The following is a 25738-nucleotide window of genomic DNA, read 5'->3' on the forward strand; positions in this document are numbered from 1 at the left end:
GAAAAGCGGTCAGGGAGAGCAAGGGTGCCCTTGTTTCCCAGGTAGGAATACCCAGCACGTGGCCCTGAAAGCAGACCTGTTCTGTCACTGCTGGCCTCTGCTTTGCTCAAACAAGAGCCTTCTCTCTTACACTTTTCTGAGTAAAACAGCGCTGGTGCACAAGCATTTTTCTCTTCGTTGTGAGCTGCTCCCTTCGTTTCTCCTCCATTTTCAAGGCGGGTGTAAGGAGGAATTTCACTCAGTCTACGATTCTTTCCTAAGCCTCAGTGGAGTAGAGGAGACTTGTGACAAATACCACTGCAGCTGTGATAATTCTGTCTTAATCCTTGCTGCACTGTGACATGGCAACATGGATATTAGATGTGGAAGGACATGCCTTAGCAGTACAGCAATGCGATCCCTTATCACATCAAAGTGCCTTTAGCATGTGCTCCAAAATCACGGTAGTTTTTGGTGTTTCGCCTGCTGTTTCCCTTTTGTTAACCACACTGTAGTGTAGTTCTGCTCATGTAATGTTTCTAATGCTGGGGGGGATGGTTGTTTTTCTGTGGGAGATGGAGGAGCCTTGCCCATCAACTGAAGCTGCTGTGGAAATGGCACCAGGCCTGTGGTAGAGGCCACACTTTGACAAGTGCTGTCACATCTGTGCCTGGTCTGTCCACAGTGCAGAGAGGGTTGTTCTGATACCTCCACCTCTGGGTGCCACCTCCTGCCCTCTGGTCTACCTTGAAGCTGCTCAAACGCTCATAGCCATGCACGGGCATGGTTCTAAATGTGTTGCCAAAACATAATGTACAATATCATCGCTATCAAAGATCTCAGTTCATACAGTTGTATTAGACTTTTCAATATGGAGATTGAGGTACAGGGACAAGCCCATGGAGCTTCAGAGGAGCTGCTGAGGCACCCAGGAAGGTGACAGTGACACCATCAAGGTAAAGACCTGTGTAAGAGGAGGTGGTGGGCCTAGTGCTTGCATGTCCACCTGCAGCACTTTGAGAAGCCCTACTGGGAACTGCTGACAGGGCAACCTGCTTCCAGAAGCTTGTATTGGCTCTCCATGGCAAGTCAGAGCCACCATCAAGCTCAGAGTGCCTGATTCACCATTGGTAATGCTGGTGGAGCTCTTTGCCATCTTCAGATCATAGATGCCAGTGGTGGTTGTTCAATGTTTATTTCCTATTTATGTATTTGTTTTAGGCTCCATGACCTACAGCGGCTGTTTGGCTTGCTGTGGTTGTTAGCTGACTGGTGGTCTTTACTGTGGGATTCGGGTTTTGTCATTGCACACAGAAACCAGCTTCGTTTTACTGTCAAATAATAAGCATGGTGGAAAGGAAGGAAGGTCTGCTTTTTCAGACCTTTAGATAGATGTCTACTAGAAATAATTTCTATTTAATACAAGTAAATATCAGTAATTAGTGTATCATTAACATCAGTTATTTATTGCTAGCAGAAAAGTAGAGAGATTTCCCTATTTTCCTGTGTTGCCCTCTGCCCTGGTAAACATTTATTTGATTTATTTTCTTGTACAGTGTAAAGAGTGAAAATCCGTCTTTTTCCTTCCTTCTCTATGGCTTCTCTCCCCAAATGTAATTTATCACCAGTTGAGCTGAACTAATTCCAATACTATTTTTCTATAATGGTCCTGAAAGTAGTATAGAGGAGTCTGTGGTGGGACATGGGAGCAGAAGAGTCTTGGTTAAGGACTTCATTGTTTCTGGCAGTTGTGTGATAACCATGTCGGTGGCACCTTTACTGCTTGCTTGCTGTTGTTTGGAGTACTTGGACATTGGATAACTCGTCAAATAGCATTGGTTAACTGTAGCTTTGTTTCTTCTCACAGTAGATTTTTGCTTTAGTTTAGAATAATAGTGCAGATAGAAATGCAATTTAACTATTTAAGGCAAAAGCATGATGTTAGGATTAAAATTCTGATACAAGTTCATCTGCAGGTTTTTCTCCTGTACAGGTTTGTGAAGAATATATATCACTTACTCAGAAAAATTAGTATTTCTGAACTGTCAGAAACTAATAGGAGTGTTCCTCATTACAAATACTGAAATATCATCAGGTAAGACCTAAGAGATATATACATTAGAGTCTCCCTTAAAAATAATGAGTCTTAAAATAAACAAGCATCGTCCGTCCGTCCGTCCCCCCAAACCGCTTATGGTTCATGTTCTAATTTATTTTTCTGTAAAGTTAAAATCATGAGAAGAACTGTTTATATGAAAGTTAAACTTCTTATATGGTTGTCCTATTCTCAGAGGAATAGCATTTAGGAAAGCAGCAAACATCACGAGACTTGCGATTGTCATGAGAGTTCTTCATACATTACAGTTGTATAAGTTTTGAATCAAATTTTTTAGAAAAATAAATGTATGGGCAGATGGTGATATTTACTTAAGGGAAGCTGAATTCATTATCTGACTAGAACTGGGTATTTCAAGCAGCTGTTTGAAAATGAGAACTCACTTTCTATGAAGGATAGCGTATGTTTGGGGAAAATTGAGCCTCTTTTCAAAATTTAAGGCTATCCCTCATTTAGTCTGTGTCAGAGGGGTTTTTGGTGGGTGTGTGTGAATTCATTTGTGGAAGAATCTTATCAACAATGGCCAAGAACTAATTTGGTGAAATAGTTTGGCAAGCTCTTAAAAAAAAATAGTCCTTCTGAAAAGTTTCAAAACTCGATAAAAGTTGTAGCTACTCTTTTTTCTTACGATAATCAACCAGGAAAATGATTAAAACTTATATTTAGTAAACTTATACTGCCCTGCCAAATTTAATTTCTGACTACTCAACTTGCCTTTATTTTGATTTATTGAGATACAATTACTTCAGGAAATAGACCTATGGAGAACATGCAGGTGTAAGCCAGACAAAAGGAAGCCAAATATGAACATACCTGTTACCTTTTACAGATCTGTTTTTTGGGGACTCTACATTCTAGAATATGTCTGTTCCATTTGTATATGTATTTTTCGAGCTTCGGAGTATGAAAAATAATTTTAGCTTGTTTGTTCTTTTTTCACACTTGCTTCTCTTATGTTTCCATGGAAAGCTAGCCTAGTGTAAAAATAGAAATCTATCCTTTGAAGACTGTGGTCTATTCATTACTTATGTCCTGTCTTCCCTTTCATGGGAAATTCTTTCACCCAGGAAACCTGTGGCTCTGGATTTCTTGGTTCATAGAGAAATACAAACCAGTTTGTTGTTTGGAGCAGATGCCTTTCCCCAGTCACTTATCTTCTAATGCCTATGTTTTCTTATTCCGTAATAAACAAATTGTAATACTTAGTTATTTTACTGGAACCTATACTAATATTTGTGAAGCTCAACTATAGATTTTCAAGTGATTTTGCATCTCAGATTCACCTTATGCATTTGGAGTGAAGTGGGCTCGTGATCCACAAAACTCTTTGGTTTTGGAATTTATTCCTTTGAACACTGGAAAGTAATGCAGCTGTGTACACGTGAAGCACGAAGCCTCTTTGCAAACAAGGCAGAGGTGTAAAGATGGTAGGAAACAAGTTGTTCAGTTCAGACATCTTTCAGAACCTTATCACTTCTTCACCTTCCTGATATTTGGGGAGCCTCCCTGTCTGGTACAGTGGTGGAAGCCATGAAAATGGCCATTCTGAGAAGATACGGAAAAGGAGTTTTATGCTCATCCCAAAATGCTAATGTTGGTTCTGACTATGTGGAGCCTTTGCTGTGAATCTTGTGCAATATTCATATGTGAACTTAATAAGCTGTTTATGTATAAATATATGCCTTGTGGTCTGGCCATCTGTTTTTCCGCGGTGGTTCAGTGGTTTAAAAGGTTAAACTGTTTTTGTTTGACATTAAGTAAGAATTAGTGGCGATTGCGTAGTGGGTGCCACATGCATCTTGTTGATGTGGAATGTGTTCCGTAGCTTCTGCTAATGTGGAGAGATGATACAGCAATAAGTTAACGCTTGGGTTTTTACTATAAGCAAGTCCCTGACTGCCAAGGGGCGTTGTTAAATTTCTGAATTTCTCATAAGTAGTATTCAGTTATTGCCTCATATTTTAACCAGATGAAAGATAGTTTCAAAGAACACCTGATGTTTATTCAGCTGCAAAGAGAAGCAGTATCTGGAATGGGGTTAAGGCTGGGTCTGGAGTCATTAATACTGACGCAGTCATGCAGAAAATTGATAATTGAATAAGATATTCTAGCTGAAGTTTGATCACAAGGATATTTTGCCTCCTCTGAAATCAAAATAGTGATTGACAATGGGATCTTTGTCATATCAATCAAGTAGACATTTGGATGTCACTTATCCCTGAGATACTAGGAATTCCTGCAGCAAGATTGCAGTTCCTAACTTTTAAAAATTTTTAATTTTTTTTTTCTTTTCCTAGATCATCCAAGAGTTTGCAATGGCAATGCTCTGGAAATTCATGAGAGTAGCTAAGTATTCTAAAACAGCTTTATCACCAAAAGTAAAGGTAAGAGGAATTCCCACCCATTCAAGGCATTCTTCATCCAAGTCTGTACCTTCAGATTTTGCTGTCAACACGTCATGCTCAAATACTGTGGAACTGCTTGGTAAAGCTTATCCTCAGGATGACTACAGCAATGTCACAGAGAAGATTCTTTCCAAGGTAGGGAAGAACTTGCACAACAAAAAGCATCACCCTTTGTGGCTAATCAAGGAGCAAGTGAAGGACCACTTTTACAAACAATATACAGGACGCCGTGGGACTCCGCTCTTTTCTGTCTATGACGGTCTTTCTCCAGTAGTTACAGTACAGCAGAATTTTGATAGCTTGCTTATTCCTCAAAACCACGCCAGCAGAAGAAAAGAGGATAACTATTACTTGAATCGTGATCACATGCTAAGAGCACATACATCAGCTCATCAGTGGGACTTGATACACTCTGGCCTAGACGCCTTTCTGGCAGTGGGAGATGTCTACCGCCGTGATACCATTGATAACACCCACTACCCAGTCTTCCATCAGATGGAAGGAGTTCGGCTCTTCTCCTGTCACGAGGTAGGAATTCTCTAGTTGGGGTGAAAGAGATTTTGGGCAAGTTGCATGATCTTGTATTTGCTGTAAGCAAAAGTGCATTCACGTAAACATGTTACAGCAGCATAAAACATGTGTTTTACATTGATAAAGATCAAGTGATTGATCATGTAATAATACTTTTAATTTGGGAAAAGCATAGGTGGAAAATGTTGAATTTGAACACAACTCTAAACTTCCCCCCAAAAATGTGGAAAAAATGGAAAGATAATATTCTTGAAAGCTAGCAAGATAAAACATTTTCTGAAAGGAAACAGCTTGCTCAGCTGATGACCTGCACAATTCAATTCTAGGTCTATCACAAGTCTCTTCTGGTGAGGTCACTTTACCAAAAACTTTATCGTATTAATACTTGAAGGACTTATGGATGTGAGTTGCTGCAGCTAGATCCAGAGTACAGTTTATATTGTCATCTTTTTTCTTTTAATAGCTCCAACCTTCTGTAAATGAATGTCTTTTTAAATTAATTGTTCCATTCTTCATCCCATCCTAAGGCTGCATTAAAGGATGCATCTGTTGCAGCTGACAGCTATGGGTGTGTGATACACACACAGTAACCTTGTCAGAGTCCAGAGGCATCAGCTGAAGAGCTCTAGGTAGATGTCCCGGGCTCTTGAGTTTCTATATTTTGTTGGCACAGCTTGCATGTTCTACAGATGCTTGAGTGTCATTAAGTATTCTGCTGTATCATTGATCAGTGGTAAATATAAGCCAGTTTGTTTTCCAAATAGTAATTGATTTGTATTTGTGTATGCTTGTAGCAATACTGCCAAATTCACATTTCTATAACTGCAGCTAGCTTATTCTAATAATACTGGGATGTAGACCGTTCTTATTGTGGTTGCCAATGGGTGACAGGAGCTTGGCAGAGAAGCCTGATGAGGTTTGGATGCCTGAGGGAGAAATAGGATGATTGTAGAGCACTGCTTTTCTCACTGGTGGGAAGGGTTCATGCTGTCTGCACTGCTGTTTCCCACCCCACGGGGCCACGGCTTCTTCCACTTGGAAAACATACCGGCCTCTGCAGATGTCCTGGGAGCTGTGTGGTGTCAAATACAGCCTGTGACCGCTTCTTTGGAAACCAGGAAATGGAAATCTTGCAGATTTATCCAGTCTTGTTTGTTTGCTGTTCCTTTCCCATTGGCCTGTTTATGTATACAGCCAGGGTATGTGCAAGAGAAAAGGGTACAATACTACATTATGAAAATGCCACTTCTTAACGTTTTATGTTCATGACAAATTTTATACTTGAGGAGGAGTTCAGGCATTCAAATGGAAAGCTTTTATCTGCTACAAAATTATAACATCTACACTTTTGCAGAATGGAATTTCTGCAAACTTAGGTGTGATTGATCTAATTATTGAAATGATTGTTAATGAGTATACCCCCTAAGACATTGTTCACTCATATATTCTAGCTAGAAATACACAAGGTATAACAATCTGATTCATGGCATTGTAGATTTCTTGTTTCTTCTTCTCCCTTTTTCCCCAAGAAAATGATTGAGATGTTATTGGAGAATGTTAATATCTGATTAATTTGAAGCTAGTTGTGTGCTGGAAAATGTATCTGTCTCTCTGTGGAATCAAAGTCCACTCAGCTTTCTAGACTGATGAAGAAAGAATAGTGATATAGTGCACACTGTGTAAAATTTTGTTTGTTGGGCAATGTGCGTAAGTGCTAAATGCGAACATGATCTAAAGCATCTTTTTTTTGCTTCAGTGGCAGATTAAATACTGATAGATTCTTGCAATGCGTAAAACTTCTTACAGTCATCATTGTAAGAGCCTTGTGGAAAAAAAAAGAACATGTAATTCTGAAATTTCACTGGTCACTGTTCATAATTTGAAGATGGTCAGGCAACTGATGCTTTTCTGCAGCTTAGTGTGAGTGCAGATGTTGAAGTAATAAAGAAATTTCCATCTTCCAAACTAACTCATTGCTAAAATAACTCATGCTGAAATTTCCCTTAAACTTTTAAAAAATGTTCTTGGGCTGCTATTGAAGAAGATATGGAAGTCTGTTTAAACATATTCTCAGTATATTTTAAGATATTTCACATAATTATTACCTGAATGTAATATGAGGAAGAGTTAGAAACTGATTAATATGGATAGATAAAACCAGTGCCAAAAGTAGCTTACCCAATTTACTTCAAAATTCTGGTGATAAAATAAACAGTTTTTCTTAAATATTACCCTCAAATGGTATTTCTTTTGTATTTTCTCCCTCCAGCATGCCTTTTTTTCATTCTAAAGGCCATATGGATTTTTTTGCCTCCTATTGTGTATGGCTTTTTTTCTTTGTTTGATCCTTTGGGTTGGCAATATTGATACTGCTGTAGTCAGGTTTGAACTGGCAGGCTCTCCTAGATGGATTATAAAGGAATGATTTCTGTGCTATTCAGTGGTCTCCCTAGTTCTTTACTTCCCACAGTTTATAACAAAATCTCAGCGAGGTAACACTTTGTGCCTTTTAGCCAGCAGAGGGAGCCAATACAAACCCAATGGTATCGCAGACCATTTTCCAGTTGACAACGATGTTTACACATTGGAAGGAGAGTTCATAAGGTATTTTATAGTCTGTAATGAATTATACATAAATTTTAAGGGGAACAGATGTGAAAACATAGGAATTGCTCCTCTAATTTAGTAACCTTGTTCCAATAGAGGCCAATACCAGATTATTCAGATGGAGAACTGATGGTCTCACCAGGCTTGTTTGTGCTAACATCTGAAAACTATATATAGGGAGACTGTGAAGATGTAGTAGGAATATATCTTTGTCCTACATTTAAATGGTTTTGGTTTTGGTTTTATATACTTATCTTTTTTTTTAATCAGTGAATGTCATCCAAGGTTTTGACTTGCAAGACTGGTGTCATTAGGTTTGCTTTGGACACTGTGTTTCTGTTCTGATGTTGTATCAAAAGAAAGCGCCTTGCTGTCTTCAGTCACATTTTTTTCTCCTCAAATGTAAAGGAAATTAAATAAATACATGGTCTTCCAAGGAGCAGCCTATTAGATAGAGTGGTTTGAAGCATTTACAGTATGTGTGAGATTATATGTGTATAGAACTGGGAGTCATAACAGCAATGTTTAGCTGGGCATCGTGGAACAAATATTTTAGAAGTCTTAAGTGGCCTAGGAAAGGTTCTGTTCTTAGTCCTCTGCGACTTGAGGGTAGGGAGCAGCTCATCCAGGGGTGATACAAACCCCTGAAATAAGCCTCTGGAAATCCCCTTTTCTGTGTGTTTCTTCCAATTCGGATGATGCTCTTCAGTGCCTCAGCTGGTGAGGATTAAGGCTTGTGTGAGAAGGAATCACTGACTTGGCAGCCACATGAGATGGACGTGGAGAGTCATGGGTCGGTGTGTCAATTCCTCTGACTGAGGGCATTGATCTCCTGCCATGCAAGAACATAAGTGAGTCAGGGAATTTGGGATTGCCTGGATGCTTTGAGATAATAGTATCAAAGTGGAGATCCATGCAGCTTTCTTCTGTAAGTGGGAAATAACAAAATAGTTTTGTTTTTGTTTGTTTGGTTTTTTCTTTTACTTAGGATGGACATCTACCACATATCTCCCTACCTGGATCAATGCTTGTGCCCTCTCTTGGTAATACCACTGTGTGCCAGCAGTTGCTGTAGCTGCATTTTAAGCACAGGGGGGCATGGGAAGTGGTGCAGGCTGCGTGCATTTGGTGAGACACCCAGCTCAATAAGCAGCGTGCATCACATCGGGTTTCAGGTGCTGCTGCCTCTGGGATGGTGGTTGAGATGCTGGTTGTGAGCAATTAATCAGTCCCAAGGAGCCTGAGGTGGAAATGCTGCCTCACTGGGGCCAACTTGTTAAAGGTGTAAAAAACTTACTGCCCTGGTTAAAGCCCCAAACCATTTAGGGACATGGTAGAGTTAGACTGTGGTTGGACTGGATGATCCTGAGAGTCTCTTCCAACCAAAATGATTCTGTGTTCTACTTTGCTAGAGTATCCTGACATGAATTTATTCCTCAAGTTGGAATGAGCGTTATGAATAAAGGGCCTGGCTAGTTCAGGTGGAACTGACTTCACTCTCATGGATGACTACCCGAGTTGTGAACATTGTATTATTCACTGTTTTCCAAGTTGTGGTGCATAAATCGTGCCATAATAAGTAGAGCTTCACTGGTCTGAGGATCCACATCGTATTTTGTTATTTTTAAGTTGAAAATTTGACAGGAAAGGGTATCAGAAGGTCTATGAGATTTTCACAGTCGTCTGTGGTCTGGAAAGTTTGGAAGCCACTAGTACATCTTTTATTTCAAAGAATTTTTAGAAAATATTTTTTCAAACTTTGTGATAGTTTGTGTCTCATCCAGCTAAAAAATGCTGTTCAGAATAAAGTAGTTAAATCCATTCAAGTCAGTATGTAAAATGTGCAGGGAAAAAAAAAAAAAGAGCAAATATCTACAAGGGTATTTGGGAAGTCTAGAGGGCTTAAAAATAAAGAAACTCCTATTACCACAGAAGAGTCCTATCATATATGTCTCGTTATAACTTATATCTGTGTAGCAATGTTGCTTTTTCTTTGCAGTTTCAAAGCATATGTATACTTTTCCCTTAAACATGGTGATGGTTTACTGTTTATTTTCAGGAAACGCTTTGATTAGGTTAAAAAAATGCAAACAGAAATAACTTTTCTTGCTGTAATTGGAGGACTGAAAACTGAAGGATCCAGAAATTAAAGATGACCACTCTGCAAGCCTTGTTACTTGTAGTGATTTTTGCCATTTCTCCCAAAACCAATGCTTATCGCTATGCAGCAAAGAGCATTCTGTCATATGGATGATGGGCTCTGTATCTCTTTGGCACATGAAACTGCCTGGACGGGGTTGCAGGTTCACAAGTTTCATCCTCTTGGCAGCTGATTAGGTCTGGCATTAGGTTTTCTTTATGATGAGCCATCTTCAAGCGGCATCATCTTCATCATTCCTGATCCATCGTTTGAGTGTTACAGCACACTAAAAATGTTGTGGAAATGGTTTGCTATTTGTGAGTGCATTTAGAATTCAGCTCTTTGTTTATTTATAGGGATAGTCATCAGGGCCAGAGAGTCAGAATGTATTTGGTGTGGCGAGGTCGAGTGCTGCCACATGCAGATCCTCATGTAGAGCTCGTCTTAAGTGCTGGTTTGTCTGTGAGTAAAGTACACAAACATTACGTATTCATTATCTTAAGTGCTGGCCTATGCGTGACTGGCAGGAAGCATACATGAGTGCATTGTGGAAAGACAGGATTTAGTTACAGATCTTTCTGATCTGAAACCTACTATGAATGCAGTCCTGTAAAGAGACACTTAATCTTGGACAGAATCCTAAGTGTATGGATAATGAAGTGATGTGAGATTAAAAAAAGTCTGTCAAGGGACTGAAGAAATGTTGAGGTCTGTGTGGAAATCTCTCATGTGAGTTCTGCCTTCCATGCCAGGTTGAGAAATACTGGGAAATGCTTTTAAAGGGGCATAGCACTGTTTGTATTTGTCCAGTTAAAGCCCAGTATCTTCTGGCCACTACGTGTTACCAAATTTGACTTTATTCGTATTATGAGCTGACTCGTGAGTAAATTTCATGCCGCATGATAAGGTCACTTTGATTCCTTTCTGCCTTCTCCTTTGTAATACAGCATCAATCAGATATGTTAATAACTCCTGGTAATTATTATATTTTTGGGACTTATGCATGACAACACAATATTCAGTGTTTTGCACACCTTCACTTAAAAAAAAAAAATCTTGTTCTTACACTAGGCAGATACATGGGTGCTCAATATCTGGCTACAGGGAATTTCTTTTCTAGTAGTAGTAATGACTGATCATATTCAATACAATAAGACAGGGCATTTTATTTTAGCTTGCACTGAAGGAATAAGTCTACATGAAATTGTGATATCTTTGATGTGTCAGTGTTTTATGCAAGACTCTTAGATTTTTTTTTTTCACCATTTCTTCAGATATGTGCTTGAGAAGAACTGATATGAAAAAGGAGTGACTGTAGGTGGTTCTTCATTTTATTCAAGCTTTGACTTTCCTGGCTTTATGTATATAGAAATGTTAAAGTGTTTCTGATCCAAGACGTGTACTTAGCACAGTTCAATCATTGTAATAGTGAAACTAGTATATCAGTTTAAAGCTGTTCATATTGACATAGCAATGTCAGTGAATGGAAAGAAGGGAATAAATATTAATATAACTGTAAGGCATCTTTTTTCTCAGTATAACCCATCCACAGCTGTGCTGGAGTTGACATGAGCTGATGGAGCCTTTGTGGAGAATACCAAGGTGCCTCTCAATGCCTCACTGTAAGGGGGGACTGTCCTTTCCACTACCCTTCTTTTGGGGACTCGCCTATAAGTCTGCGCTTTCACAGCCTGTGCAAACTGGCGTAAATTCACACCTGTACCAAAAGTCCCTTGTGCCAGCACGTCTCTTGTGCCACCAGTATGCTGATAATTTGTCACCAAGCTGAGCTGTTTTCACCCCCTTCAGTTTCTTCCCTTCTGCGGGGTCACTTCTGACCCAGGTCCATGTCCCAGCCTGGCTCAGTGCACCACTGCACAGACACTTGTCCTGGCACGGGGAGGGAGATGGTGCATATGGTAGGTTTGGCAGGATGAAGAGACAGACAGGTTAGACGGCTGCACTATGACTAAATGTATTTATTCTAACGGCGCTTGCATGTATTTTAATGCCACATCTGATACAATCCACTAAACCAGAATTTTGCTCCAGGCAGTAATTGCAGTATCAACATTTCAGAAATAATACAGTGCTAAGAAAAAGTACCTCTGTGTACTTGTTGATACAAATGCTGTATTTTAAAGGCAGTGTCCAGACTATCTGTTCCTTGCAATAGCCTGAGGAACCAGTTTTAAGCTGGGTGGAGAGGGGTAGAATGAGGGGGGAGAAGGAAGAAGAGAGTTTCATGTCCTCAAATACTGCTGATGGGCAAAATAACAAATACATCTTCTAACGTGTAAATACAGTGTATTCTAGTCCAAAAGGGGAAAATCTCTGTGACTTGAGGGGTGTTTCTGGCTTACTGAGGGTAGTCTTTTCAGTCAACAGAAAGGAAAAATACCTACCTGTAGAGAGTAGTTCAGAGCAGGAACCTAATTTAGCCGCTCCAGGTTCCTGTGTGAGGAAGCCTGTGTCTGTCCATTGACCACCCAGTGAACCTAAGGCGATTACCCTCCCAAGGCTGGCACTGGCCTCTGTGAATACCCCGTGACTTTCAAAACCACAAGTTGGATGTCTGGTCTGCCCCACTGACAGCAATTAGTGATGGGGTGGATATCATCTGGTTCTTCCAGCCAGTGCAGAAACAATGCCAGTAGGAAGAAACGAGTTTAATCTTTCAAGTGAGCCCTTGAATAAAGAATCTGCTATTTAAAAGTGTAATACCTAGTTTTGTCAAGCTGCTGCCTTTTGATTAGTAAAGGCATTTTTGTTGAAATGATGGATAATAGTTTTATTCAGTATTTCTCTGTCCCCTTTTTTATTTTGTATTTTTCTGCAGCACACTAAAGAGATTAACTTAGTGTTTTCTCAATCTGCCAATCAAATCTCCTCCTGACTAGCAATGCAAAGTTAAATGCTACTGATGGGATTTTTTTTTTATTCTCTCAATCCATTATGCTGCTAGTTTGTGTGCTACCTAAACTCAGACTCCTTCTGCATGCATTATGTCTATCTGAAACACGCTAGAAGCTAGTCTGAATTGTGCCCAGCATTTGTTGGCTACCAGAGGTGCACTTGAACTTTCTTTAGAGCATTTAGTGCTCTGAAGGCATCAAGCTGCAATTAAAACAACTTCTGTGGGCGTCCGTGAGTTGTTAAGGCTACACACTGTTCGTGGCATCTCCCTGAGTAAGAGCTAGTTACGCTGGGAGGCTTAATGTGAAGAAAATCTCAATGTGTCTTTTCTCCCTCCGGGTCCGCTTACTTGACTATGGGGAAGCGGAGGAGGAGGGGTAAGAAAGGGCACTAGAAACACTGTCACAATGAATTTTCCCTGTCCTCCAGACTTAAAAGAGTTGGGTTTTGTACAGCTTTAAGGATTTCCAATAAAAATTACCCTTTAGAGTGTAAAACTGCCTGCTTTCTCCTCAAGACACAGAGCCTCCGATGACATGGCTTAGTGAGAGTGTTTTATTGGTCTCTCTGAGAGAATGTAGATTTGCTGATATATCTGTCCAGGATCACCTGGCCAGAAACAGATGGGATTGTACAGGAAACAGAAATCTTCAACTTGAAGCAGATGTGGTGGGGAGCAGCCTCTGCATGAAGAGTGAGTCTGTCACATCCCACATACAGCCTGCCCCTGCACTTGGTAATTTGTCTGGAAACCCCAGACCAAGACGATGCATCCCTAAATTCCCCATAGACTAAATTCCTGTACACAGAAAGGTGCTGTGTGTGGGAAACTGCAGGAAAACGGTAGTCCTTAAATGAACAAACTGTACCCAAGATTAATCAAATATAGGCAGCTTAAGGTCTCATTAAACTGCCAAGTTTTTTTGGTTGGTTTGTTGTTGTGGTGGGTTTTGTGGTGGTTTTGTGTTCGTTTGTTTGCTTGTGGTTTGAAGTTAATTTGATTACAGCTTTTTAAAATTCATTTAGCAAAGAAAGTTGAAGATTTGGTAAATGCCATTGTGTGTTGTAGTTTTTAGGATACAATTTACATATATGCTATAGAGTACTTTGTTCTGCCTGTTAACTTCCAAAGGAACAGAATCAGAAAAAAATTATCTGTTTCCTTTATAAATTAATATTTTTCTGTAGCTAATCATATTGTTTGAAAATATGGTACAGAAATAAAACAAATATTTTTTTAATATTTCTGTTCTTGTAATGATTTATCTCTGTGTTTAGTGAACATAACTTGTATAAAATCAGTCTTTACATTTATTTTTCAGGGTGCAGATTTAGCAGGTAAGATTCCCACTTAAATCCGTAGAACTTCATTCTCTGTTTTCATTCAGAGAGTCATTGATGCAAAACACTGATGTTTTTTGTGGTTTTGTTCTAGTTGTTCTCCAACATTAAAGATGGTGAAGGCTTACAGCTGTTTGAGCAAGGCCATCGCACTGCACACAAGCAAGAGTGCCACACTATGGAGGCAGTGAAGCTGGTGGAGTTCAACCTGAAGCAAGTGCTCACAAAGCTCATGACTCACGTCTTTGGTGATGGTAGGTTCTTGCACCTTCCTTCCTAGACTGCTGATGTCTGTAGGCATCCAGACTTTTGGGAAACATCTTGCTGTATAATAAAAATAGGAGGCTTAGGTATGATGTTGACAGCTGGTATGCTGGAAGAGCCACATGGGTTTTTTTCTTACAGTGATTTTAGGAGTTTTCATTCACAGAATCACAGAATCACAGAGTGTTAGGCATTGGAAGGAATCTTGAAAGATCATCCGGTCCAATCCCCCTGCTGGATCAGGAACACCCAGATGAGGTTACACAGGAATGTGTCCAGGCGGGTTTTGAATGTCTCCAGAGTAGGAGACTCCACAACCCCACTGGGCAGCCTGTTCCAGTGCTCTGTCACCCTCACTGAGAAGTTTCTTCTCAAATTTAAGTGGAACCTCTTGTGTTCCAGTTTGAACCCATTACCCCTTGTCCTACTGTTGGTTGTCACCGAGAAGAGCCTGGCTCCATCCTCATGACACTCACCCTTTATGTATTTGTAAACATTAATGAGGTCACCCCTCAGTCTCTTCTTCTCCAAGATAAAGAGACCCAGCTCCCTCAGCCTTTCCTCATAAGGGAGATGCTCCACTCCCTTACTCATCTTGGTGGCTCTGCGCTGGACCCTCTCCAGCAGTTCCCTGTCCTTCTTGAACTGAGGGGCCCAGAACTGGACACAATATTCCAGATGTGGTCTCACCAGGTTCACATTCTTTACTATTCCATTTTTGTCTTAAGTTTGGTCAGAGTTCCACCCCAGCGTCTTTTAATGTCAGAGTAACTGGCTATTGATTGACCTTTCAGCTGTAACCTGTATTTATATGTGATTGTTCTTTAATGCTGTTATATATTCACACCTTATAAATTTATTGAGCACAGCCCAAGAGGCCACACACGCTCCTCTCTTTGTTTTCCTAAATACTGGTGCACGGTGATTCAACACTGTGTTGAATTGTCTGGGAGGGTGCAGGGAATGATCACTCGTCACGCTGGCAGCATGGAGATGGACAGGAGAAGGGACGGGGTTTGTATGTGCCTGTGCTACTTTGCTGCATACACACATAAAGTGCTTTGGGCATTTGCCTTGTGCAAATAAATTAAACCGTGCAGCTGAGGAGAGATGGTGTGTGCCAAGTTCACACCAAGCTGAAAAATAATTGTTGTTTGGTACTTGGAGTGGAATGAGGAAGGGTAATTGTTGTGGTTTAACCCTAGCTGGCAACTAGAACTGCGTAGCTGCTCGTGGATCCCATCCCCTCCAAGTGGGTTGGGGGAGAAAATCGGAAAGGAAAAAAAACGTATGGGTTGAGATAAGAACAGTTTAATGTGAGATAAAAATAAGTGAAAATAGTAATAACAAGATATACAAAATGAGTGATGTACAATGTGATTGCTCACCACTGTGACCCAGTAGCCCCATTAGTTCCTGAGCAGCAGTAATTACACCCTGGGTAAATGCAGATTATATACTGAGCATGATGTCACATGGTGTGGAATACCCCTTTGGACAGCTTGGGTCAGCTCTCCTGCCTTTACTCCCTCCCAGCTTCTTGTGCACCTGGCACATGGGAAACTCAAAAGTCCTTGACTACCTGGCAACAAACAAACCATCAATGTGTTATCAACATTCTTCTCCTACTAAATCCAGAACACGGTGCTACAGTAATGAATGTCTGTGTATACAAATTAAATATCTTCTCCTTGGACATACCTCCTTTCAGTTTCAGGACCTGAATTTACAAATGGCCTATGTCAAAATTGCTACTTTAATGCTGTTTCCTGGCAAGGAGGCTGCTCCTCTCAACTGATTCATTTTTCTGTTGAGGAAGCACTGGATAGTATCAGAATGCATAGGGTATGCTGGCTGCTTTCAAAGATCTTTTGAGATGGCCCCTGAATTTAAAACAGGAGTTCCAAGAGTGGATTGATAATGGTAGCAAGTCCTATACATGACTGCTTGAATATTTTCTTGAAATTCTAAAGTTGAATTTACAGCAAGCAAAACTTTTCCCGGTTTTTGTTCTATTACTCCTGGAGAAATTTTTTTTTTTAAGTTCCTGAGTTCAGTTTTTCTCGTGGTTGTATTTTACTTAACAGTGGCCTTTTGAAACATACAAAATTAGGATCAAAGTGAGTAATAGTAAGAAAGATATTTTTAGATTAACCTCAGATGCTGAGGATGTTGTTTAAAGTGAGCAGTTTCTAGGAGTTATTAGTGATATCTGAGACTGCAGTGACATCCTTCTCTAACTGTTGACAGATGCTGCAGTTTAAGCTTCAGTACCGTAGCTACTGCTCGTTCTCCTGCAGTCCACACAGTAGCTAGAAAAACATTAAAAATATCTTCTTAAATGATTGTAAACCTACAGAGTGAAAGTAGGTGCTGTCTTACTGTAGGGATTTTCTGTTTCTATGCCCCCAATATTTGCACTGAAATACAAAGACAAGATACAGATAAGGATTTAAATTTAATTATCTCTCTTTTTCTTTTTCCCTTCCGTTCATGGAAATGTGACACTCTTTCCCCTTCACCTTCTTGATCTTCTTGTAAGCTGTCAATACAAACAGGAAGGTAATATTCAAAGAAGCAAACTTCATGCTAGGCACTAGACATATGAGGTGGTTGCAGTGCAAGTGACCTGGGGCACACATAATTGAATTAAATTTGTCTTTTGACAGCTGTCACCTTTTAACTTTCATTTTACTCTCTATTTTACACAATACTTCTGATTATTTTTTTTGTCTCAACTCTTGTAGCTTAAACGTTACAATGTATTTTACTGCATTTATTGCTCTTGGAAAAAAAAAAAATCTGTATTTTCCTTCTTGTGGATATTTCATAAGGCCTCATGTTCTGTTAAAAGCAAAAATTTCATTCCTTTTATACTTCACATCAGTTGTATTCTTTACAGCCTCTGTTGTCAGCAGAATATTGCAGTGAAGTTGCACATCTTTTCTATCAGGAGAGAGTGATCATAGCTGCGGTAAGCTACTGAAATGTTGCATTGCTATACAGTCAACTGTTATTCATAGGCAGGTTGTTTGGATTGCAGGTTAAGTCCACTGTGAATGGACGGACATGCCATTTAGTTTTGCATGAAGTAGCTTGGGCCTGAAGTCCTGGACTTGGCTAGCCCAGCTTCCGCAGTGCTTCTCTGTGAATTGACCACATCAGGCTGATGACAGATTGTTTTTTTGATTTTTGATTTATGTTGGGTTTTTTTTGTAATTCAGGTATGTATTGCACAAGATTAAGTTTCCATAATATTTAATGAGCCAATTTTGCTTTACCTGACTTATCCCCACACTATCTGGATACTTTAAATGTTGACTGTACATGCCAGTAAACAACATAACAAAAGTTACCTGGAGATCACTAGGTTGTCACAAGGAAGGTCAAAGACTTTGTAAAAATATGCACCTACATTTATTCCTAAGGTTTGTTTTTTTTATTTCCTTCTGGATTTGCTAGTGGGTAAAGGAAAAATGAATATTAGAATTGGGAAAAAGATCTGGAGCATGCAATACATTGTTTTAAATACTTGACAAAGCAAGATGGTTCTTTCAATGACATTTTCTAGTGGTATGCCATGTCTGATTTTGCATTCTACAAGTGATGGTCTTACTGTTGCTTTCGTGAGTTCTTGCTGTCAAGAAGCTATTTCTGATACTACGCCTAGAGATTGCCTCTCTTAATTTTCTTGTATTACTGCCAGATGTGGTGCATACTCTTTAAAACCCCCTCGTCAATTACCCTCCATCTCCACATGCAGATATGTCAGTGCAGGATGTCTGTTCTGTCTTGTTTTAGTTACCTTGCAACCAGGCTTTCCAAGGCTAGCTAGCCTAGGGTTCCTGAGAAAGATGGTCAGTCCAACTCCACTTCTTTCTTAGCCCTTCTGTAGTTTGCCAGAAGCTTTCTGCACCCTGAGAGATTCAGAAGTAATTTTACTATAGCAAATAGAAAAAAAAGTGTGCTGGTTCTGCAGTTTGTTGCTTTTACATTAATGGTCCAAAATTCACTGCTGTCCCATGTTTATCTACCCAATTTGTAGCCACTGGTAAGAGAAGGCAGGAGGAGTAATGCTGTGCTTTGGCCAATGCTTCTGCCTCTGCTGGTTCTCACTGAGCAGACACTGTATGTCTTTTCAATTAAACACGTTGTTCTGTCTTTCTTCTTCTTAACTCTGTTGTACTGAGACCTCTTTTGAGTGCATGGCCATCTATGAGTGTAAGGAGTTTAAAAAAAAAGGTAATAATTTATTGAGGACATAATGGTCTGGCTAATAACAATGCGAGCTAACATAGGTCTATGGACAGCAGCTCCTGTCTGCTGCAAGATGAATTAGCTGAAGCAATGAGGTGCAGAGCACTTAAAAATCAACACACCCCTCAAGTGGCCACGACTTGATACCTTCTGTGCTCCCCAGCACCTCCTGCGCCCTTCTCCTTTTTCTTCCATAGACTCCTTCTCTAAAAATAATCCTCACAGTAACAAAGAGAATTTCTGGTCAGCGAGGACCATCTGGGTCTCTGTCTTTGTTGCTTCTGTGTTGTAGCAGAGCAATAGGCTGCTTTAATGTGTTTTTTTTTTCTTTCTTTCTTTTTTAGTACCCTTGGTCAAGCCTTTTTCATTATGAGACTCAATTAGGCTAGCACTGGCAGATACTTGTTTAGCTTAATATCTGATAACATCGTTACTTTTAAATGGAAGGTACGATCAATTCCTTACCTGGATTCAGTACTCAGAAATAACAATAGCTATTCACTTTTTCCTTACTCATTGGAGATGTGACATGTAAGTTACTAATAGACACGTACCCACTGGAAGGACTCCTGTGAACCCTGTGAAATGAGCAGGTGTCCTTCGCTAATATAAATCATCTCTTTGAACAAGGGAAATTACTGAGTTTGTATCTAGTGATCAGTCCTAGGTGAGATTCAGCATTGTCCTCTCTTATGTGCCCCTTGTGTTTTAAGACAGTTATGCATCTCTTGGACTCCTAAAATTTCTAGAAAAGTTCATTTTTGCCAGTATTTCTAGGCTGTATGTGAAGAAATAAATTAGGAGTAATCAGGTAAATTCTGTAGTATTACAGAAAGCCTAATCTTTGTAATCCTTTTAAGTCTTCAGTAGTTTAATTTGCTGAGTGTGAGCAATGCCCTTTATTCCTTGGGAATTTATTGAGCTCCAAGACAATATTTTGTATCTGAATAATAAATGTACCCATTTATTCTGTGACAATCTATAGAAATGAAGTTAGAAGGCTTAATCTTGCCAAAGGCTGAGCATCCTCTACTTTTTCGTAAAGTCTTCCCGAGCCGAAAGTCTGAAAGAACAGTTGGATGTAAACCACAGAGGTATTCCCAGTTGTCCTGGCTATTGTATGAATAAAATTATTGTGGTATATGGGATTAACTATTAATTTAGACAACAGAATGAAGGGGAGAGTTGTTTCTTCATTGTGATTTATTTTTAATTCAGATTTTTGTCTGTCATCTTATTTGCATTTAAAACAAATGCCTCTTAAGTACTAATGTGCATTAAAATTCAAAATTTAAAAAAGCTTTAAATTCTTGTTTATACCCTTTAAAAGTTATTTTAATTAAGAACAAAAAGCAAAGAAACCCTTTCCCCCTCCTCCCCGAGCTTCATTTTGAAGTAGTCAGAGGATTAAAAAGATACCATTAACTGAATGTTGTTACTGAACATGAAACTACATGAATATTCAATGTAATTCTTGCTGCAGTTGCAAATTTTGCAAGCTAAATGAAGATATTTTATATGTGCATGGCTTTACAGTGAATGCAGAACTGTACAGCTTTGGGATTAAAAATGCATTCGTACCAAGATTGGGAAATAAAAAAATGTTTTCTGCACACAATACTGTTGTATGCATGTTACTTTTTTCGTCTATGTAATTTTTTAAAACATTATGTAGACAAAAAAAACCAATTAAGTGATTGCTGTAAGTCACAGTACTGTTATGAGTGATAATTGCTGATACTTCCATTTCTCTGAGTTCTGTGTGTAAAACTGTCAAAATACTTTTTTTTATCATTAATATAACTTTCTGAGATTGATTTTCAAGAGGAAAAAGAAAATCTAGAGTTACCAGCATGTTTGTTTTGAAACCTGCCTCTCCTTTTGAAAGATCATAGTATCCAGAGAAGTTATCTTTCTCTATTAGATGTTTTATGTTTTGGCTATGTATATATGCTTTTGTTGTAACTTATTATTTCTGTTTCTGTAGCCACATTCAATGTTTCAGAAGTAATCAAAGAAACTCTAATCCTTGAGGCTACAGAAAACATTTTAATTTGAAAAAACTCTCAATATAAATCGTGCCATTTCATGTTTTAAGTTCCTTTTATGAAACAAAACCAAAAAACCTGAAAATCAAACCAGTTGCCATCATCCAAACAACCTTTGCTGTGCCCCTTGTTTTCAACACTGGACCTGCCTGGTTGTTAATGATCCTAATGCTCGTTAGCATTTGGCTCAACTGAAGTGAAAAATGGGCTTGGGGTTAAAGCATTACCCCACAGGATTCACAGTTCAATTTTCCTCTAAGTTTTTATAGTTCATTTTTCTGAGACTTTTTTTTCCCTAACAGAGAAAAAAATATTATTTTGTGTAGATGATAACAAGAACTAAAACTCATCAAATATAATCCTGACTTGTATCAGGAATAGTGTGGTCAGCAGGACTAGGGAAGCGATTGTCCCCCTGTACTCGGCACTGCTGAGGCCACACCTTGAATCCTGAGTTCAGTTTTGGGCCCATCATCATAAGAAAGACATTGAGGTGCTGGAGAGAGTGCAGAGGAGGGTGACAAAGCTGGTGAAGGGTCTGGAGCACAAGTCTGATGAGGAGCAGCTGAGGGAACTGGGGCTGTTTGGCCTGGAGAAAAGGAGGCTGAGGGGAGACCTGATTGCTGTCTGCAGCTACCTGAAAGGAGGTTGTAGCATGGACGGGGTTGGTCTCTTCTCCCAAGTAGCAAGTGACAGGACAAGAGGAAATGGCCTCAGATTGTCCCAGGGGAGGTTTAGATCGGATATTAGGAAAAAATTCTTCACAGAAAGGGTTGTCAGGCACTGGAACAGGCTGCCCAGGGAAGTGGTTGAGTCACTATCCCCGGAGGTGTTTAAAAGACATATAAGTTATGTTCTTAGGGATATGGTTTAGTGCCAGAGGTATGTTATGTTTGGACTCAATGATCCTGGGGATCTCTTCCAACCAAAATGATTCTATGGTAATAACAAGGGCTTTGACAACACCCTCTTTATCCACGGCCCTGTAGACCTTGTCTTCTTCTGGCTCCACTGCTCTGAGGTGCCGGGGGTCTCCTTGCTCTGCTCAGGGGCACCCACAGAGGTGCTGGGCTGGGGAGGAGGGAAAGTTACCCAGGGACACCTTCCTCTTACCCTTCACGTTCACACAAAAGTTAAACTCTTGTCTCCTGGATCCAGAGTACTCCATGTGTGTTGGTCTATAGCAAACCTTAATAATGTATGAACAACTCCGTATATCACCGAATCACAGAATGGTTGGGGTTGTAAGGGAGCTCTGGAGATCATCTAGTCCAACCCACCTGCTAAAGCAGGTTCTATATATATTTATATTTGTTTGTTTCAATATCTATTTTTAACTTTCATATTTAAACACATAAAGAAAGAATAGCTCTGTGTTTTAAGTAGGTTCTGATAAAAAAAAAGTAGCTAGCTGATCTGCATGATACTAAGTAAAAAGTAAAGACTTAATTTTTCCTCTGAGGAAAAAAATCCCTTTTCCTGGTACAAAGAATAACGAAATTACTGACTTTCCCATGATCTTGGCCCATTTTTGTGCGATGTCAGGTGGTTGCTAGAGTTAGACAAATGATTGATTTGGTTTCAAAGGGTGCTTGAATTGCACAAAGTGTTTTTGATATTAGAGAAGACACGATCATTTTTTTCCACAAGTTTTAAGATTTATCACCTTGCACAAGTGTTGTAAATTAGTTTTTTTGCTATTCATTTTCTGTGGATTGCTGTAATTGATGTCATTAGTTGAAGGGCAAGTTTTACAGATGATTGGAGGGATGGCCTTTTAAGCATGGAGCATTGTTTGTTTGTTTTTGTCTTGTTAAACGCTGCTACAGGACTGCAAGTCAGATGGGTAGACTGCTACTTCCCATTTACTCACCCTTCCTTTGAGATGGAGATCAACTTCCAAGGAGAATGGCTGGAGGTCCTGGGCTGCGGGGTCATGGAGCAACAGCTAGTTAACTCAGGTACTGAAACTCCTTTACTTCATTGACATCTCTATTAGCAAACACTTCCAGCTCAATCAGCTTCACAGTCTGAAGTGGCCCCTTCTCCCCTGGTGCGAGAAGACATCTCTGTTCCTGGCTGCCACCACAAACAGTCCTCTGGTGGAACGCAGCCCTTGCATGCTGTGATTTGAGTGTAGGAATTGAGCGATCTGGAGCGTGTAAACAGAAAGCTTGCCTTTTATTTTGTGCGGTAAGGAGACAGACGGATGCCAGCTTTAAAAGAGAAGCTGACGGATTAGAGCGTGCGGTTATTTTTCTCTTCCAAGAGATGTCAAGTGCATTCATAGTTATGATTAAAAAGTATCGTAAGCAAATGGCATCCCGTAATATTTGGAATACCAGAGTGCCCCTGTATTTTTAAAGTGTATAAAGAGGAATGTGATGTCTTTCATATTGCTGTTTGGTTGCTGAGTGAATGGTAAGTTGCTTTTGGTTTTGTTTCTTTTCTCCTCAGGTTAATTCTTTATGAGGTGGTAAACTGCATTAAAAGCAACATTATTTGTTTTAATTGAAATTATTACAGAACAATGTTACCTGATGGTTTTGCTTTCTAAAACTTACACATAAATACAAAGGAAGGTGAAGATAAATTGATGGGGTTTTTTTCTCATTATTATTATAGAGAGAATTTTACATGTTTGTTTTTTATAAACTGAGAACAGACAATTCTTTGTAAGTGCAGGGCAGACTGCACGTGCTCAGACCTCTGTCATTCAGTGTTTTCCAGTACTATTTATTAGGTATGGGAGCCTTTTGGAATTGATCTGTTTAATTCTCACAAGTGTACTTTCAGATAAACCAGTTATAATCCATCAATTTTTTTTGCAGTTGTTTTCCTAAACTATTGTTGTATTTTCATGTACTCAAAATTCTTTCTGTTGAAGTCCAAGTATGGTAACTATGAATGGCTTAATTTTGGCCCCAGTTACTTGGCACCGATTGTTTTCCTCTAAGTTTGCATGTATTTTAATGTGATCGTTTTCCTCTTAAAAAGATAAATCCTCTTCTGGAGTTTCTCCCCAATAGGTTAATGGTTTATGCTAGTGTCTTTTCTCAAGTTATTCTGTTTGTTGTGTGGTAAAGAGAGTAATACAGCTTCTGATCAGCCTCAGAAGTAAAAGACTACTGTGCAATATTATTTCTTTCAGATATAACACACTAATCACCAAGCGGTCTTGAAAAATTTATGTTGCTCAATTCTTAATGTTTACGTTCCTTTAATGTGTGTGAGAAAACTTGAACTATGGCCTCAAAACAATTACTGTATATATTGGTTTATGCATGAGAATGTATGTGCATGAAACACCAATGGTTTCTACAACGGTCAGTGTTTTCAATTTACTCTGCTTCAGGTCTTTTTCACCTTTCTGAATTATAGTCTTCAAAATTATATCCCTTCTACACCAAAACACTCCCAACTATTTATTGTAATTCTAATCTTGCAAGAACTCATGAATTTAGTAACTCAAGTCTAGCTTTTGAATCACTTTCAGATTTGTATAATTAAAACAAGCAAAAATAGGTGTTATTTCATTTTATTAGCAAGATATTTTTAAAGGGTGCTAACTGAGTTGTGGAAGTGCCAATAATTTTTCACTTCATTTACAGAGAATTGCACTTTATGTAGCCACAGTTTTGTTTTTCTGCTCCCTCAGTAGCTCTGCAAAAACACTTGGCTACAAAAGCTGAGGCTAATGTATCTCAACATGGAATCTGTTCACCACTAGTGAAGAAGAAAGTGTAGCTAATAATTATGGTAGCTAAGGATTAGCTTGTTTGGTTTAAAGTAACAATGAGGACAAGGTAGTTCACATTTTAATCCAGGTATGGAGTCAAACATCAGTCTTCCCGGGCTACTGTTGCTCAGAGTGTTCTTTGTTAGTCATCTTTTGTAATGATTTAAAACCCCAGTAGGGTCCTGGCATGCCAACTTGCCTCTGTTTATGCTGAAGCCAAATTTGCTATTACTAACCCATAGAGTGTGTCATGGCAGCAAGCTGCTTTCGCCCAAAATTGAAAATCCACAAGTCTAGAAATGAGATTCTCCATGGGGAAGGATGAGGGTTGAAACTTTTCTTTTCTAGCTCCACCTTTTTTTTGCTAGCAGAACTGCCATGCCTTCCAAAGCCATCCCACATTCGAACAGCAATAGTTTTTAAACAGGTTTTGTGTGTTTGTTTGTTTTTTACTTTTAGAATATCCTTAATACCTCCAGTATCCATGATAAATGGACATTGCTTACCCTGGTCCCATGCCCCTAAATTTATTTGAAACACCAAAGTTTCAGTTTTAAAGCCTTCCATTTTAAACCAGTGCAGAAGAGCAAGGAATAGGAACATAATTCAACCCTGTGAGGGAGGCTTGTGTCTTTGTTCCTTTTGTTCTAAATACTGCTTGTTCATCTTCATAGGAGGCAGTGTTATTTTCGGTCAATGGATATTTCCAGGCAAAAGTAATTGAGGTGAACTACTCAGAAAAAAAAAAAAAAACCTAAGGTTTGTTTTTTGTTTTCTTTTGTTTCGTTTTTTTTTGTTTTGTTTTTAATCCCTACAATTTGTTTACTGATAATGAAATTCCTTAACTACTGCTAAGTATCCCATTGCCCAACATGAAACCATCTAACCTCAGTACACTGGTTCCCACCACAGACCTGTGCCCTCTGATGAGGTAGTAAGTAGTGCCACCTAAACCCAGATGCTCTTGTCCGTCTTCTTTACCAGATGTCTAGATGAGGCACTACAGGTTTCCCATTCTTGTCTCAATCTCTTCAAGGGCTCTACCAGAAAACAACTCGGTAGGACTGAATGAAAAGGAGAAATCTTATGAATTTTTTGGCTGGCTAAGCTGGTACTGAAGAAATATTTCACTCGCGGTGTGCCAGTTCACCAGACAAATACAGAAAGATCTTTTCAGGGTGTACTGCACAGCTTACGTATTAAAAACTGGAGAAGAAACTGATGAGTTTGTAGAAATTGTTGTTTTTTTTTTTTTTTAATACAGTCTATAACATTTCTAGTATTTTTTGTTTTATAGGGATTTTTTGCTTGATAGTGACTATTAAAATATGTATTTCTGAAACGTAATGTTTTCTGGCAGGCATTGCTTTTCCTTCCATAAGACAAGATTTTTCC

The 25738-nt window shown here is 39.2% G+C and overlaps 1 protein-coding gene across 1 annotated transcript in view; it reads left to right on the forward strand.

The window, feature by feature from the left end:
• FARS2 (phenylalanyl-tRNA synthetase 2, mitochondrial) overlaps positions 1–25738 on the forward strand; it is a 262800-nt gene that overhangs the window by 60870 nt on the left and 176192 nt on the right. Inside the window, exons 2-4 of the mRNA XM_080338684.1 lie at positions 4393–5028; positions 14130–14289; positions 22434–22565. Of these exons, the coding sequence (XP_080194810.1) occupies positions 4411–5028; positions 14130–14289; positions 22434–22565 (910 nt within the window). The 5' untranslated portion in view covers positions 4393–4410. The remainder of the gene's footprint in view (positions 1–4392; positions 5029–14129; positions 14290–22433; positions 22566–25738) is intronic.

This window comes from Nesoenas mayeri (genome assembly GCF_963082525.1).
Source record: "Nesoenas mayeri genome assembly, chromosome: 2".
Taxonomy (NCBI): domain Eukaryota; kingdom Metazoa; phylum Chordata; class Aves; order Columbiformes; family Columbidae; genus Nesoenas; species Nesoenas mayeri.